At 38.3% G+C, this 13682-nt stretch overlaps 1 protein-coding gene across 1 annotated transcript in view; it reads left to right on the forward strand.

The window, feature by feature from the left end:
- Positions 1-13682, forward strand: part of LOC100547687 (cohesin subunit SA-1) — a 45129-nt gene that overhangs the window by 5526 nt on the left and 25921 nt on the right. Inside the window, exons 2-5 of the mRNA XM_019618871.1 lie at positions 28-259; positions 2102-2172; positions 6641-6728; positions 8179-8259. Of these exons, the coding sequence (XP_019474416.1) occupies positions 28-259; positions 2102-2172; positions 6641-6728; positions 8179-8259 (472 nt within the window). The remainder of the gene's footprint in view (positions 1-27; positions 260-2101; positions 2173-6640; positions 6729-8178; positions 8260-13682) is intronic.

Genomic DNA, 13682 nt, shown 5'->3' on the forward strand with positions numbered 1-13682 from the left:
TTTTGAGACTTATTGTTTGACAAGGTAAAAGCTGAACTTCTTTTCTGATCTACAGCATCTGGATGCCTTACTGAAACAAATTAAGTTTGTTGTGGAAAAGCATGTGGAATCGGATGTTCTTGAAGCCTGCAGCAAAACCTACAGCATACTCTGTAGTGAAGAATATACCATCCAGAACAGAGTTGACATAGCACACAGCCAACTTATTGATGAATTTGTGGATCGATTCAACCATTCTGTAGAGGATCTGCTGCAGGAGGTTTGTTTCCTTAAAATGAATTCAGTTAGACTACCTAAAACACACTATGATAGACTGCACAAAAACATTATTACTAAGTCATGAAATTATCCATGTGAAGAGGGAATGCAGCAGCAATTCTATCATAATTATTTGGAGCCCTTTCTCCATGTAGAAAATCCCCTAGACTAGCATTAAATCTGATGCTGTAAAACAAAGACTCTGGTACAGTCCTGCTTCTGAAAATTTAGTATATTATTTAAACAATTCACACGTGAAATGAATTTGATGAAAGCTGAGGAAAAAATGCAAAGAAAAGTGCATTTGCATTAGTGCTTGGGGTAATTCCAGTAGTCCCAGATGGATTTGCTGACTGCAGAATGAAAATTGGATCATGTCTTGAATGGAAGAGAGGGTTTAGTCAAATATTTATCATGGCATATTGAAACAGCTCTGGAAAGAAGGAAATAAAGATACAAAACTGAAGCCTGGAGATACCTGGGATTTACTTACATGATATGCGTGCACAAGACAGAATGCATTGAATAAGGACCGAAATCTGGTTTATTTTTCTTGTTTTATGTAAATTTAATTTTGTGTAGCACCACTTAATTTGTTGTAATTCTCTTGATTTTTAAAAGTAACTTAGGGTCTGCATAGATCTTTTCCTGCACTTCATAAAGTCGTGCATTGTGGCAGATGCACTTACTTGTGATGTACTTTTATAGAAAGTTAAGCTACAGTCTCTGATTTAGAGCTCTGTATTAAATAAATTAAATTAAATCTTCTTCTGTCTTTAAGTAATATGGCTCATGCATACTGGCTGATCATTTAAGAGTAAATAAAAACAGTAATTTTTTATTTGCAGAGTAAATAAAAATAAAAATATATGTATGACACTGAGAAAGATGTGAAGACAAAAATGAGATTAATCAAGGGAGAAAAAAAACTTTGGCCTCTGTGATATTCTCTACCGAATAATTCGTTGCAGAATGATTGATTTTAGCTAAGTTATTTCCTCATTTCAGAGAGATTTTTTTATTTGCAAATTTGTATGCTTGTATTCAAGCAAGTATAACATTGTTTTATGGCTTCCCACTAGGTTGATAATAAGAAACATTGACTGCCACTTGCATCTAAAAGCAGGGAGATGATTTAATGTTGGGCCTATAGCTGGAAAGAAATTGATTGTTCAAAACAAAGTGGAGAAAAATAGCTCTAAGTGGATTTACTCTTTCAGAAAATTGCTGGAAAAATTAAGTTTCAGAAGTACCTTAATTCCACTTGATTTTCTATTTAACATTGGAATAATGATATTTTAAAATGTCAACCTTAAACACAAATAACAGAAGAAAAAACCTTCCATCCAGTGCTGAATGTATGTCATTCTATGCAACATGGTTGTCACGCAGTATAGCGAACAGCAATGAAGGATAAGAAAACAAAGGAATTTTCCCACTGATCACTTGAGAATACTTGCTGTTGACATCTGCAGACAAACGTCTGGCTGTGTTCTCGTGGCACATTCTGTAGCTTGTGGTTAAACTGCAGTTCAGTCCTTTCTGTAAAGTAGGATAAAACTAGGCTTTTTGTCTTGGAAATGGTTTCTATTACTGGAAAATGCTTGCTTGAGTATTAATGTTGTAATACTGCTGCATATTTTTGGATGATCTTGCTGATTTCCTAATGCAGCAGTTATTTAAGTATTACTATAGAATGTAGATAAAATTCATTGTAAAATTTGGACCGTGTTTCGTGATCAACACAAAACCTAAAAGAAATCTGTTCCTTCCCTTACTACTGAAGTAATGTTCTCTCCGTTGGTTTGCTGAACTGCCTTCATGGATTTTCTTTCATTTTCAGGGAGAAGAAGCTGATGATGACGACATATACAACGTGCTCTCCACACTGAAGAGATTAACCTCTTTTCACAAGTATGTGTCTTTTCCCTTGAAAATTTATGGTCACTTCAACAAGTATCAGTTGAGATCTGGTGTTAACAAATGAAAACACTTACGGTCTAAAATGAGAAACAGAGTTTGATGAATGGCTGGTGGCACTTCTCAGTGCCATCCAAACTGCTCTTTGGATTCATCAGTGTTATTGGTTAGTTAATGACTATTTTACAGATTTAATTTGCAAATGGCATAGCCTCCTTTGCACTAAATGAGTGTTCTACTACAGAAGTCATACTCTCCTGCATGACTTATGAAGTTTTAACTATCTGAGTTGTAGTGCAGAGTGAACAAGACCGCTGGAACCAGCCAGCATCTTCCCAGGGTTCTGCTGCTCTCAGTTGGACATATTGGCACCCTAATGACTTGTAGAGAAATCTGGGAAACTTGACTTCAGTTGTCTGGATTTTGCTGTATAGCAACAAAGACCTAATCTTCCTCATGTTACCAGCTGTAGGAAGTAATTGCTTCTGATCAGCATGTAGGAAAGCTTTGTATGCAGATGACTGAGAGCCAGAAGGAATTTCTTCCTTATCACAGTGTTAGAGAGGATCTTGCTTCTGCCACATCTTTTACACTAGTATATTTGGATTTGCAGTTCTGGTTTTCTTTCTCTGCTTAGTATTCAGCTGTTCTGAGTCCTGTATTGAATCACTATATGAGATGATTTGGAAATATCTGCTCGTCGTTTCCATTCAACAGGAGTCCTACAGTGATCATTAAATCGTTACTAATTTCTATAATGCAGCAGGCTGATGTGCAAATTAGATTTTTGGTCTCCCTGGTAACACAGTGGAGCCACTTCTGCCATCCCTGAGAGGACTGGTGAAAGCTGTAGTACACACTGAAGAAAACAACACAAATCTTAAGCTTTTTGTCAGAGCTTCAGTTATGAGGCTAAGATCTTTAATTCAGAACTTGCATTGAGTTTTCTCATCTTGATAGCTCTTGCCTGATACTGTCGTTATCCATCATCAGCTAACAACTGAGATACCCTTCAGGTCTTGTAAAACTGCACTGACAAAGCAAAACATTTGGTGAGGATTTCAATAGAAACAAGTCCCTCTCTTCTTCCAGTGAGAGAAATGTACCTTTTGTTTCCTTCATCGTTGCTGCTTCTTCATATTCTGGGAGAAAGAAACCCAGCAAGTGGGAAAAACCGTGGCAGGGATTATCAGAAAAGCCTTCCAGACCAAAAAAAGCTTCTGTACTGAGATTTCCCAAGTCTGAGCTAATCCCCTTTCTGAGAGGGTCAATTTATTGTGCATTATCATGTGGGAATGAATAAGCTTAAAAAGCTTAGAAGATCAGAGGAGATGTTCTGTAGATCACACTTGCTGCCCAATTTTCTTCCACTTAAACTAATGCAAATCAAGTTTGTTAGTGAAGTTAATCACAGTACTAGAAATCATCTGCATGCTGGAACAGTGAAACATGCAATGGGAGATGGATGTTTTGGAAGGGCTGGAAAACTACTTGATGAGAGGCTTGCAGCACGCTTTTTAATTGATAGCTTTCCATCAAGGAAGGATATTAGCATTTCAGTACAAATAAAATTCATTGTTACAATGTTCCCTTTCAAGTTTTCAAAATGGAATAACAAATTTTTGAGGATTTCTGAATAGGACACCTAGGGTAAATATCTAAGTCTCTTTTCTTTGCCAGGGTCTCACTGATGTTCAAGGCATTTCTTTCTGTGTTTTCATGTAAGGACACAATCTTCCCATTCCCACTCTGGCTTAATTCAGCTGAGCTTTTACACTTCATACATGAGTGCTGTAGCAATTTTTATATCAGCATTTTACTGAATTGCTCCAGGTAATTCCACACAAGATGCATGAAACTGAGACATCAGCTCCGTTCCTCTGGGTGTGCTCTTTTCATGCTTTCCTGTGCACAGAACACTGTTTCACATTTAGAAATGAGGATTGTTGGTATCACTGCCCAGTAGTCCTCAAATATAATACAGAATTTGATTCCTTCCTGCCCCATGTGGACTTTATAAAATATGCCAGGCAATGACTATAGTAACTTTCCTGTAGTTGGACTATATGTCATATCAGATTCCTTCAGACTATATTATTCAGAAGTTCATTATCTCTAGAAAGAGAAGAAATGATTGATTTCTTAATTCTCACTTAGAGAAGTAAGACCTGCATCTTGCAGAGCTGTTGGTAACCCAAGGTATTGCTTCTTTTGCTTTCTGCTGCTCTAAAAAGAGTGCAGGCCTGAGGGTGGGCAGATCACCTTATCTAACAGGAAATTTTGTAGGCTGTTTCTTTCCACACTTTTGGAAACGCTGTGGAAATGATTCCCTCACTTCATCTGACTACTTTCTAGTAGAAGTATGCCCCAGTAGGCAGTGCTACCGTAGAGATGGAAAGAAACCTCCTTTGAGGTGTTGGGCCTTGCTTTCTGTACTCCATGAAGATGAAGGTAGGGAAAAGGCTGTGTCATATGACTTTTCGTTCTTGAAGTCTCTAAGTTGCACAGTCTGAACTCTGTGAAGGATGGGGTTGTGTCCACTGTATCTTCTTTGCTATAGTTTTAATTTCTGAATAGTTCAAAACAGAAAAATGAACTAGAATATGCCTAAATTTAATGTGGAAGCTTTCTGTTCAGGAAGTTTCTCTATTAGCTAGTACTTTTCAGCTTTGGAAGCTGGAAAGTTTCTCAAGAGGCCAGGCTCTGAGCAAAAAGCTGAGGTGCCCCCAGCTGTCAAGGCAGTGAGGGGTGCTTGCTGCCACCAGTCCCTGACATGAAGGGCTCTGCAATAAAAGGCAGACACAGCACCAGTTTTTCTTTCATATTCTCTGTAGAATAATCTATTCAGATACCTGCCTCTGCAGGCCAAGGAGATTTTACTGCTTTAATTACAATATTGTAATTAAGGAGGTACAACTCTGCTTTACAAGCAGCCTTGTGATTTGCTGAAGCAGAATCGTTGTGCTTAATAGCACTAGTGAGAGGCAGTTCCCTGACAGCCTATAATTTGTCCGTAAAACATTTTGTTTCCTTACTTCCAAGACACTCCAAAATCTAGGTGGGGAGTGTATTTTCGCTCCTTCATTTTTGGGGGGGGAAGGTGTTGTTTTGCTTTGCTTTAGATTTTCCTATTGTTTTCCTTCTACTCGTGGATATTAAGTAGAAATTAAGGTGCACCGTGGCTTAATGGCACAACTCTAGAGTGCGTACTGGGCGTACTTCACTTATTCTCAGTTGAAAGACATAAGTGTTAAGATTTCAGTGAAACTTTTTATCGCGGAGGTTTTCCGTGTTGTGGGACCAACACAGTCCAGACTGGGAAAGGATTTCATACTTGGTTCTCAACAGGATCTTGAAGCTCCTGGTTCAGCCTCAGTTCATCTCAGAACCAGGGAAATACTCTTTCTCACTGAGCAGGGTAGTTAATTATTTAAAAAAAAGTCAGGCAGCTCCAACACAGGGCAAAAGCAGAGGATAGGAAAAGTGAGCATATCTTATTGATCAAAGTATGGGAATGAAAGGGAGACAGATGAGTGAGGCTGCTTTATCTACTTTAGACTTGCCAGTTCAGTCAGAGCATCCCTTCTTCAAGGTGAGTATTTTAATTATCGAGCTGTCTTTTTATTGTTTTGAGGGGATTGCTCTTTTATAAACATTTTATAGATGGTTTCAAATTTTCTCAGTTTCTCTCTACTGCAAATCCTAAATTTGTTGTGAAAAATAATTCTCTAGGTTACCGTATGTTTCTTTTAGCATTTCTCAGTTTTTTACTACGAACCTGTAACACCAGCTGTTGAGGTGTGTAAGGCTAAAACTTCTGTTGCTAATCTCATCTGTATTTTTCTTCCCAGCAAATCAGGTTGGTACAGCTGAAATACGAAATGCTGAGTGGAAGGAATGGTTAACACGACCTCAGTCTTGATGACATATATATTGCTCTTGGTTTGGATATTTCAGGATGTTCAATATCTAGTGATAACATATGCAATTATTTGCCAAATGATAAGACAGAAGATTATGTAACTGTTGAGCGATTAGTCATTCAGTGTAACTGCAGTTTGGCCATAGTCTGTGCTGCCATGCCAGAGAAGTGCCTTCTGAAATTCTGTCAATGTTTAGAACACAACAGGAAAAATGACTTAGAGGGCAACACTGAGAAGGAGCTTGTAGCTACCCTTAAGTAACATTTAAAGCTGCGTGGTATGCATCGAGTTTATCTCCTACCGACAAAAATCCAATGTGGCAAACATTTTCTTCTCCTCTATCATCTAAAAGCCTAACTTCTGGTTTTAACATGGTGTGAAATAATTGTGCAGCTGCCTTGTCAGCATGCTGTATTGTCTCTGCTTTGCAAAAATACCAAACTGCTCACTGAGCTGCCAGGTCAGACTATATTCCTGTTGCAAGATGGAGTTTCGGGGAACACAACTAATCTCTCTCTCTTTATTATGTCTTGTTCTAGTGCTCATGATCTCACAAAATGGGATCTGTTCAGTAACTGCTACAGATTACTAAGAACTGGAATTGAACATGGAGCTATGCCAGAACAGGTACCGTTAGCAACACCTACATTGCATCGTTTGGGGACTCAGTGTTTACAAGAGTTTCATAATGGAGATAGGCATCAGTTATTTAGGAAAGCCATGGAACCTTAAATGAAGTTATTCTTGTAGTTAAACATTTTTCAGGAGGAAGAAAACCTGATCTTGTTTCTTTTTTACTCAGTGTGATTTTGAGCTACTTGCTTCACCTTTCTCATTTTAAAGCAAGGAGTAACTCATGTCCCTGGCTGTGACAGGCACTGCATAAATCATGATTTTTACACAGGAACCCATCATTTGTAAACCTTGGCTGTGATTCAAATTATTGCAATTATTGTGCATTGAAGGTAAGATGAGTGGTTATGAAAACTGAAAAAACACTTAGCAAGGATGCTGGCCAACCTTTCCAGTGAGGTTCTTTCAGTAGATATGATCTGGACTTCTGTTTTCTTAGCGTTCTTAATAAAGGGACCACCGAGCAAAGGGTATTTCAGATTCTCTCAGAATGCTATTTCAGCTTAAATTGCAGACTGCCTGCTATAGTATTTAAGCTGTGTTTTCATTTCTCTTGGAAGCCAGCTGTTAGTCAGAAAAAAAATCATGTAACTCTGATCTATTTTTAGAAGCCTTTTTCAGAAAGGAAATGTTGGGAGGTCTGAGGCTTTTCTCACAGCCAAGTTTGGTGAAAGTAGATGGAGCCATAGTAGAGACTGACTTCTGTATCCCAACTTATTGCCACATCCCAGATTACTTCTCTAAGGTGTTAGGAAAAAGATTCTGAAACCTTAACTCTCCTCACTATGAAAGTATGGTCTTTCCTCAGACCACTACAAGTTTGCTGAATAGGAATAGTTTGGCACCTTTAATAATATCCTTCCGAAAAGTGATTTGTGAAGCAGCTAAGAGCTGTTACAAACTTGATTTACTGTGCACAGAAGCACAAACCATTGAAAATACCTCCAGGCTGAAAAGGTTTTGGAATTTTTAGCAGCTATTATAGAACTGAAATTTTAAGAAGACATTGATGCTTTTGTGGGCTTCACAAACACGTGTCCTGCGTTGTCCATGATTATTTTCTCCTCTTTTTTTTTTAATTGGACTACATGTTCTAGACTGTACTATTCATGCAGTAAGATTTAGAGGTATTTAAACCAATGTTTAAATACCTGGGGTATGCAGGCATTGGGTTGTACCTCTGTTGTGCTGTGATTACTCCCATTACTGTGCTCTAATGCACAATTTCCTTTTCTGCTTTGTTTCCCAGCTAACCACAGTAAATTTTCTACTCATAACGAGCTAGTTTCTTATTGCACTAAGCTGAATAAGGAAAACCATGTCCACAAAAACAGAAAATACTTCCTTAGAGCTGGTTTTTTTTTGGTCCCCAAAATATGCTATACGTTTTATATACAGTTTGTTATTTGCAGCATACTTAGACTCTGTGTTGCCTGTGTTACAGATAGTTGTTCAGGCACTGCAGTGTTCGCATTACTCTATTCTCTGGCAGCTGGTGAAAATCACTGAAGGTTCCCCTTCCAAAGTAAGTAGACATTTGATCACATGAATTTTGCTGAAACAGAACTTACCTTAACAGGCATTAAACCTGATGAAACTAATTCTCTGCAACTCTACACAGTGTACAGTCATTTTGTACCCCTGTGAAGCTGGTGGAAAATGTTTGCACTTTGACTTGCTTAGTATTTTAAGATGTATTTAGTATCATACATATGTCTGAATAAACTGTATGAATAGCAGAAGCTTGTCTTTATCAGGACTTGATACTAGTTGACTTTTACATTTTTATTGCTGAATGTATTTAATTTGGATATAAGAGCTAGTATGAACAGATAGGTTAAATTAACAGTGCTTATCTAATTGCAAGCAGTACCAGTGGTTTGTACATCACGGATAGCTTAATATTTATGTATGTTTACCTTGTTTAGCCTTTAGGTACATCTTTCATGTTGCTAAATATAGGGTTACTAGCAGTGACAGTTACTAATAAAAAGCAAATGCATGCAAGTGTAATGCAGTAAAGACAATATTACATGTAATTTGATCGTTGTATTTCATATTTTCAGAATCTTTCCCTAGCAGTTTCTCAATTAGAGGCCTCTATCTGATCTTTTAGGACATTTTCAGAAGTAACACACCAAATTAAAGATGAAATCTATAGTAATAAGTGTATTTTCCTGCCCACAGCAGAAACAAGTTAAAGAGAAATCTACAAACCTGATGTTTGGAACATTTTTTTTTTCTATATTTTTTTCTATCAAACTTTTAATTTTCATTTGTTGACAGTGAAAACAAACCCAGATGCAATATATCTGTCCATTAAGTCATTATGAGATCATTTTGCCCATGGCTGTTTGGCATGATTTAGGCTTATGAGTTAGCAGGCATTAAAGGGAATCACTTTGGAAGTAAGATGTATGGGAAGACAAAGACTTTAATAGGAAACACATTAGACTGAGGGATGATGTATTTCACTAGCGTTTTTTAGTTATCTAGGCTCTTAATATTTCTGACACCGTATTTTAATGTGCAGGTCCATTCAGCTTGCTAGTCATACTTTGCTATAGCTGTAATAATCTAAGGACACATAAAGGTGACGCTTTGTAGGCTGAAGTGGTGTCTTTAGCAGACCAGTGATAATAGCTGTAAAAATTAGATAGGATTTTGGGTATGTAAGCCCTTCAAGTTTGAAATAACAGAAGATCACAGTACAAAGTGGGAGCATTTTCATGGTTTCTGTATGGATACGGATCATGTGAGTTGTCTCTAAAAGAAAAGAGGAGGGTCACTGATACCTACTAGGAGGGTGGGAGCAAGGGAAGGAGAGGTGATAGGACAGTTATTAGGAGGGAAGTAGGAGCTGGATAGTGGTAAGGGAAGAGAAGGTAGAGATGAAAAGGCTAGTGGGGAGAAACCTATAATTGTTGCAAAAATGAGAAATTCATAATAGGTTATAAAACTAATTTATCTAAGTCCTTCTTTGTTTTGTACCCAACAGTTTTATGAATTTTTATTACCAGGCTCATGTTTAGAAGACTTTTTTTTTTTTTTTTGTTAAGATTCCTCTTGAGCATCCAGACTGAGAGATCAGAGATAGAGATTGATTTATAAGAAATGTTCATCCATGACTAGCTGGATCATTTGTGTGAATTCCTACTCACAAATACTAGTTAGTCTGTTGCTCTTTCAAAGTGAGTTATTTGAGCAGAGCTCGAAATTGAAAATAATTTTGTTAATAATTTTGTTCCAGGGTCAGGCTGTACATGGATGGGGAGCTTTGAGCAACCTGGTCTCAGGGGGATTGGAACTAGATGATCTCTAAGGTCCCTTCCAACCCAAACCATTCTGTGATTCTGTGGCAACCAGGGGGATACAACTGAGAACAGAATCTTTTGTAGGATAAAGTTGTTATTTATCTGGTATTCAGATGGTTCTTCCAGATACACAGTCTCCCTCCCAAAAGGAATGTCCTGTTTACTGTGATGGGCATTGTGCCTAAGCCTACAGCACACTGCCTTCTGAGGGACGTTCTGTGTTACAGGTGCTGGGCACGTCTTGGATTCTGGCTGGGCTACATGAGGCTAGGTGTGCTAGTCTGTAGGCTTTCTATGTGTGGCAGGGAAAACCTGATAACTCTTGTAATCTAAATCAAATTAGGATTGTGGGAGCTTATTGATTCATTAAAGATGCATAATTAACATGCAGTCAATTAAATACGTCTCCAGGATCAGCATAACCAATACAGCAGGTAAACCACAACTAGACACTTGAGAAATGTTTCTGAACACATGAAATGTCCTGTAACTATTTGCAATTGATTTTAATCCTCTCCCCAACACACACACATATTTAGACATGTAAAGTTGCTCTCATAAAAAGAGGGAGGCACAAGTCCACTGCCTTTCCTTTGGGAGCTTGAGATCCTCTACTTAAGCATGGCCCCTGTTGGACAGGAGGGTGCTCCAGCTTTCTGTGTATCCATGCCACTTGCTGCAGTCTGTTAAACATTCACATGCCATGCAAAGCATCTGCAGTCATATATACGCACTGGAGGTGTGGGTCCTTCGTGTTGCACCCCAGGCTGAGTGAGATTCCTTCAGCTGAGTGCAGGCTGCTGGCAGGGAGGGTGCACAACCAGCGTGGGCAGTGATCGCAGCGATGGGTGCCACTGTTCCACACCAAGGTGACTCCATAATCACAGGGTTTCGTGATTCCGTTACATCTATTTTCAAGGTGACTTTCCTTTTCTCAAAGTTTCTTGGTAATCTCCTGCTTACTGTTTCATGTGGTGGTTTTAAGCAGACTTCACTGCTAGCTTCCTCCCAGCATTATCTTTTTCTTTAGACCAACACCCCTGCAGAACAGTTCACGTTGGTTGCTCTGTTCACACACACAGCTGCACTCATGTTCTCACCACATCAGCTGTTGTTTATCCAGACCACGTTATCAGGAGGACTCTCTGCAGGTCCCCTCACGCCATGTTACACTGTTTGCACACTGCAGTTTCAGTCACCATGCTTACAAAAGCAATACCAGTGTAAAATGTTCAAGACATTTGAATGGAATAGTTGTAACTACTGGTTATTTGAACTAATAAGAAAGTCCAGATTTTCTGCCGAATACAATTCCTCCAGTTAACTTAAAGACAGAATAGAGGTGAGGCAGAGCTATTTTAAAACACTTTTTTTCCAGGTGGCTTGGGAGCAGGGTGAGAGGGAAAGGGATGACATCTGTTGAAATCAGTGGCATCCAGTGGGATCGTCTTGGTGTCTAAGATCTTACAGGAAGCTCTGATGAATAAAAGGAAGGTTGCAGTGGGTGAGGATGACAGGCACAAAGCTTGAAGCATCCTCAGCCCAGTACTCTGATCACTGGCCTTGCTCTTGTGGAACTCAGGGAAGGCTGAGGCCATGGCTGGGGGCTGTTGCTAAACAGAGCAGTGCTCTTTATGGTAGGCAGCACTGCACAGAGGGGAAGAGATTTATACTGTGTTGTTTGCAGGAACAGTCTGTGATGTCCTAGAGAAAAACTATTCTTCAGATGAAGAGGGGCCTTTCAGGTGGTTTCAAAGGAAAATCAGTTGAAAATGTGTAGATCTTGGGAAACAAGTGTTGGGAAGTATTGGGTTATACAACTGTTTTTTCCAGCTAGATTTCTGCACGCATTCAACAAACCAAGTGCCTGGGACCATTGAGTTATGCACTGTACATATATGTAGTGAAAAGGAAATATCTACAGAAGAATAGAATCCAAAGTCTTACAATAATTAAAAAAAAAAAAAAGCAAGAATAGAACAAGCATTCAGAGGCAAGTCAAAAGTGAAAGAGTTCTGAATGAGCTGCAGCCAGACCAGCCAAATGCTATTGCTAAGTGATTAGTGGGCAGATGAATTAGTAGAGAGGATTTTAAAAGGATTTAAAGAAGAACGTAGTGACTTGGAGGCTTTTCATGTTACTGTGGGCACAGTGAAGGAAAGCACAAAATGCTGAAGTGTCACAAGGTGCAGAAGGTTGGGTTGTGTTCTGCAGAGGAGCTGAATGCTAACAGCTCTTGAACATGATGAAGTTTGTTAAAGAGTTGGGTTTGGAAGAAGCAAGTTAATACTTCACAGAAGTAGTTTAGAGGAAAGAAAATAAGAATAAAAACAATAACTAGCAGAACTACAGCATTTCTCATTGACTTCAGTGGTGGGAAAAAACCTTCAATTTTAAGCTAGAAAATAACTGAAGAATTTCAGATAAGTCTTGCAAACAGTTGTTCAGTTACAGTTGGTGGCAAAATCAGTTCAAGTCCTATTTTCTTAGTGGCTCATTCTCGTTCCATGTACTAGTTACATTTTAAGATATTAGTTGTGTAGCTCAAGAGTGAGTTATTTTTATCATGTGTCTCTTCAGTAATCCAGTTAGCAGTGTGACTTCATGATTTTAGCCTAGCAACCAAAAGGACAGTACATATTTTATGCCAGCTTTTCTGCTGAAGCCAGCATCTCTTGTAATCACACCTCAAGAACCTTGGCTGTGTGCCTTAGAATGGTAAAAGACTTGAAAATATAATTTGTTTTCTTCCATACCATTTTTTTTTAAAAAAAACAAATCAGCAACCACATTGTCACTCTACAGCAGTCTGGGGATTTCTCCAATTTTAGAAAGTTCCAGATGGCTTTGTTGCACTGTTCAGCGAGGCTTTCTTTTGATGTCTGTACTTTTGAAATGGAATGTTTGTTGAGCTATCAAGAGAGGATAATAAATAGTGTATGCTAGGTGTTATTCAGACTTTGACAAAAGAAAATGGGAGACATTTAATTTCTAAATTTTATATGGGTTTTTTGTAGGTTTTAGTTTCTCTTTTCAATCGTTAGCATTTAAATGGAAGGTATTATGTTATAGAAAGTAGTTGCTATAGATAGAAAATCTATCTATATACTTAATAATAAGTATATATAAGTATATAAATAAGTAATATTTAAAAGTGTAAGCCAGATGATCGTGTCACAGCAAACTGATAAGTGTGCTATCAGTGCTAGGGAAACTCTTGGGATGGCTGATGGAAAACAGACAGTAGAAGGCTGAACAAATATGGCCAACAAAAAAGACTAGAAGGATCAAATAAACTTGAGGAAGTTGCATTTTTGACTGTTGAAGACACTATTTTGTAATACCAATTTCTGTAGTGCATTAATATCACATTGCAGTGCAGCTGAATGTGTGTACTTAATGTAATTCATATTCAGTAGCTAAGAAGTGGTTAATATATTAGATAAAAATTGAAATTGGGAAATCATCCCAATGTAATAGCTTCAGAGGCAGCCAAAGAGAAGGCATGCCTGGGAGCAAGAGGGCTGATCACTAGAGATTTGTCACTTAGAAGAGACCAGAGGTACCTTGTAGGTCATGTAATTGTAGTGTAATGCAGTTACAGAAAGGGATCCTTGCCTGTATTAAGAGAGAA

The sequence above is a fragment of the Meleagris gallopavo genome, chromosome 11 (genome assembly GCF_000146605.3).
Source record: "Meleagris gallopavo isolate NT-WF06-2002-E0010 breed Aviagen turkey brand Nicholas breeding stock chromosome 11, Turkey_5.1, whole genome shotgun sequence".
Classification (NCBI taxonomy): Eukaryota; Metazoa; Chordata; class Aves; order Galliformes; family Phasianidae; genus Meleagris; species Meleagris gallopavo.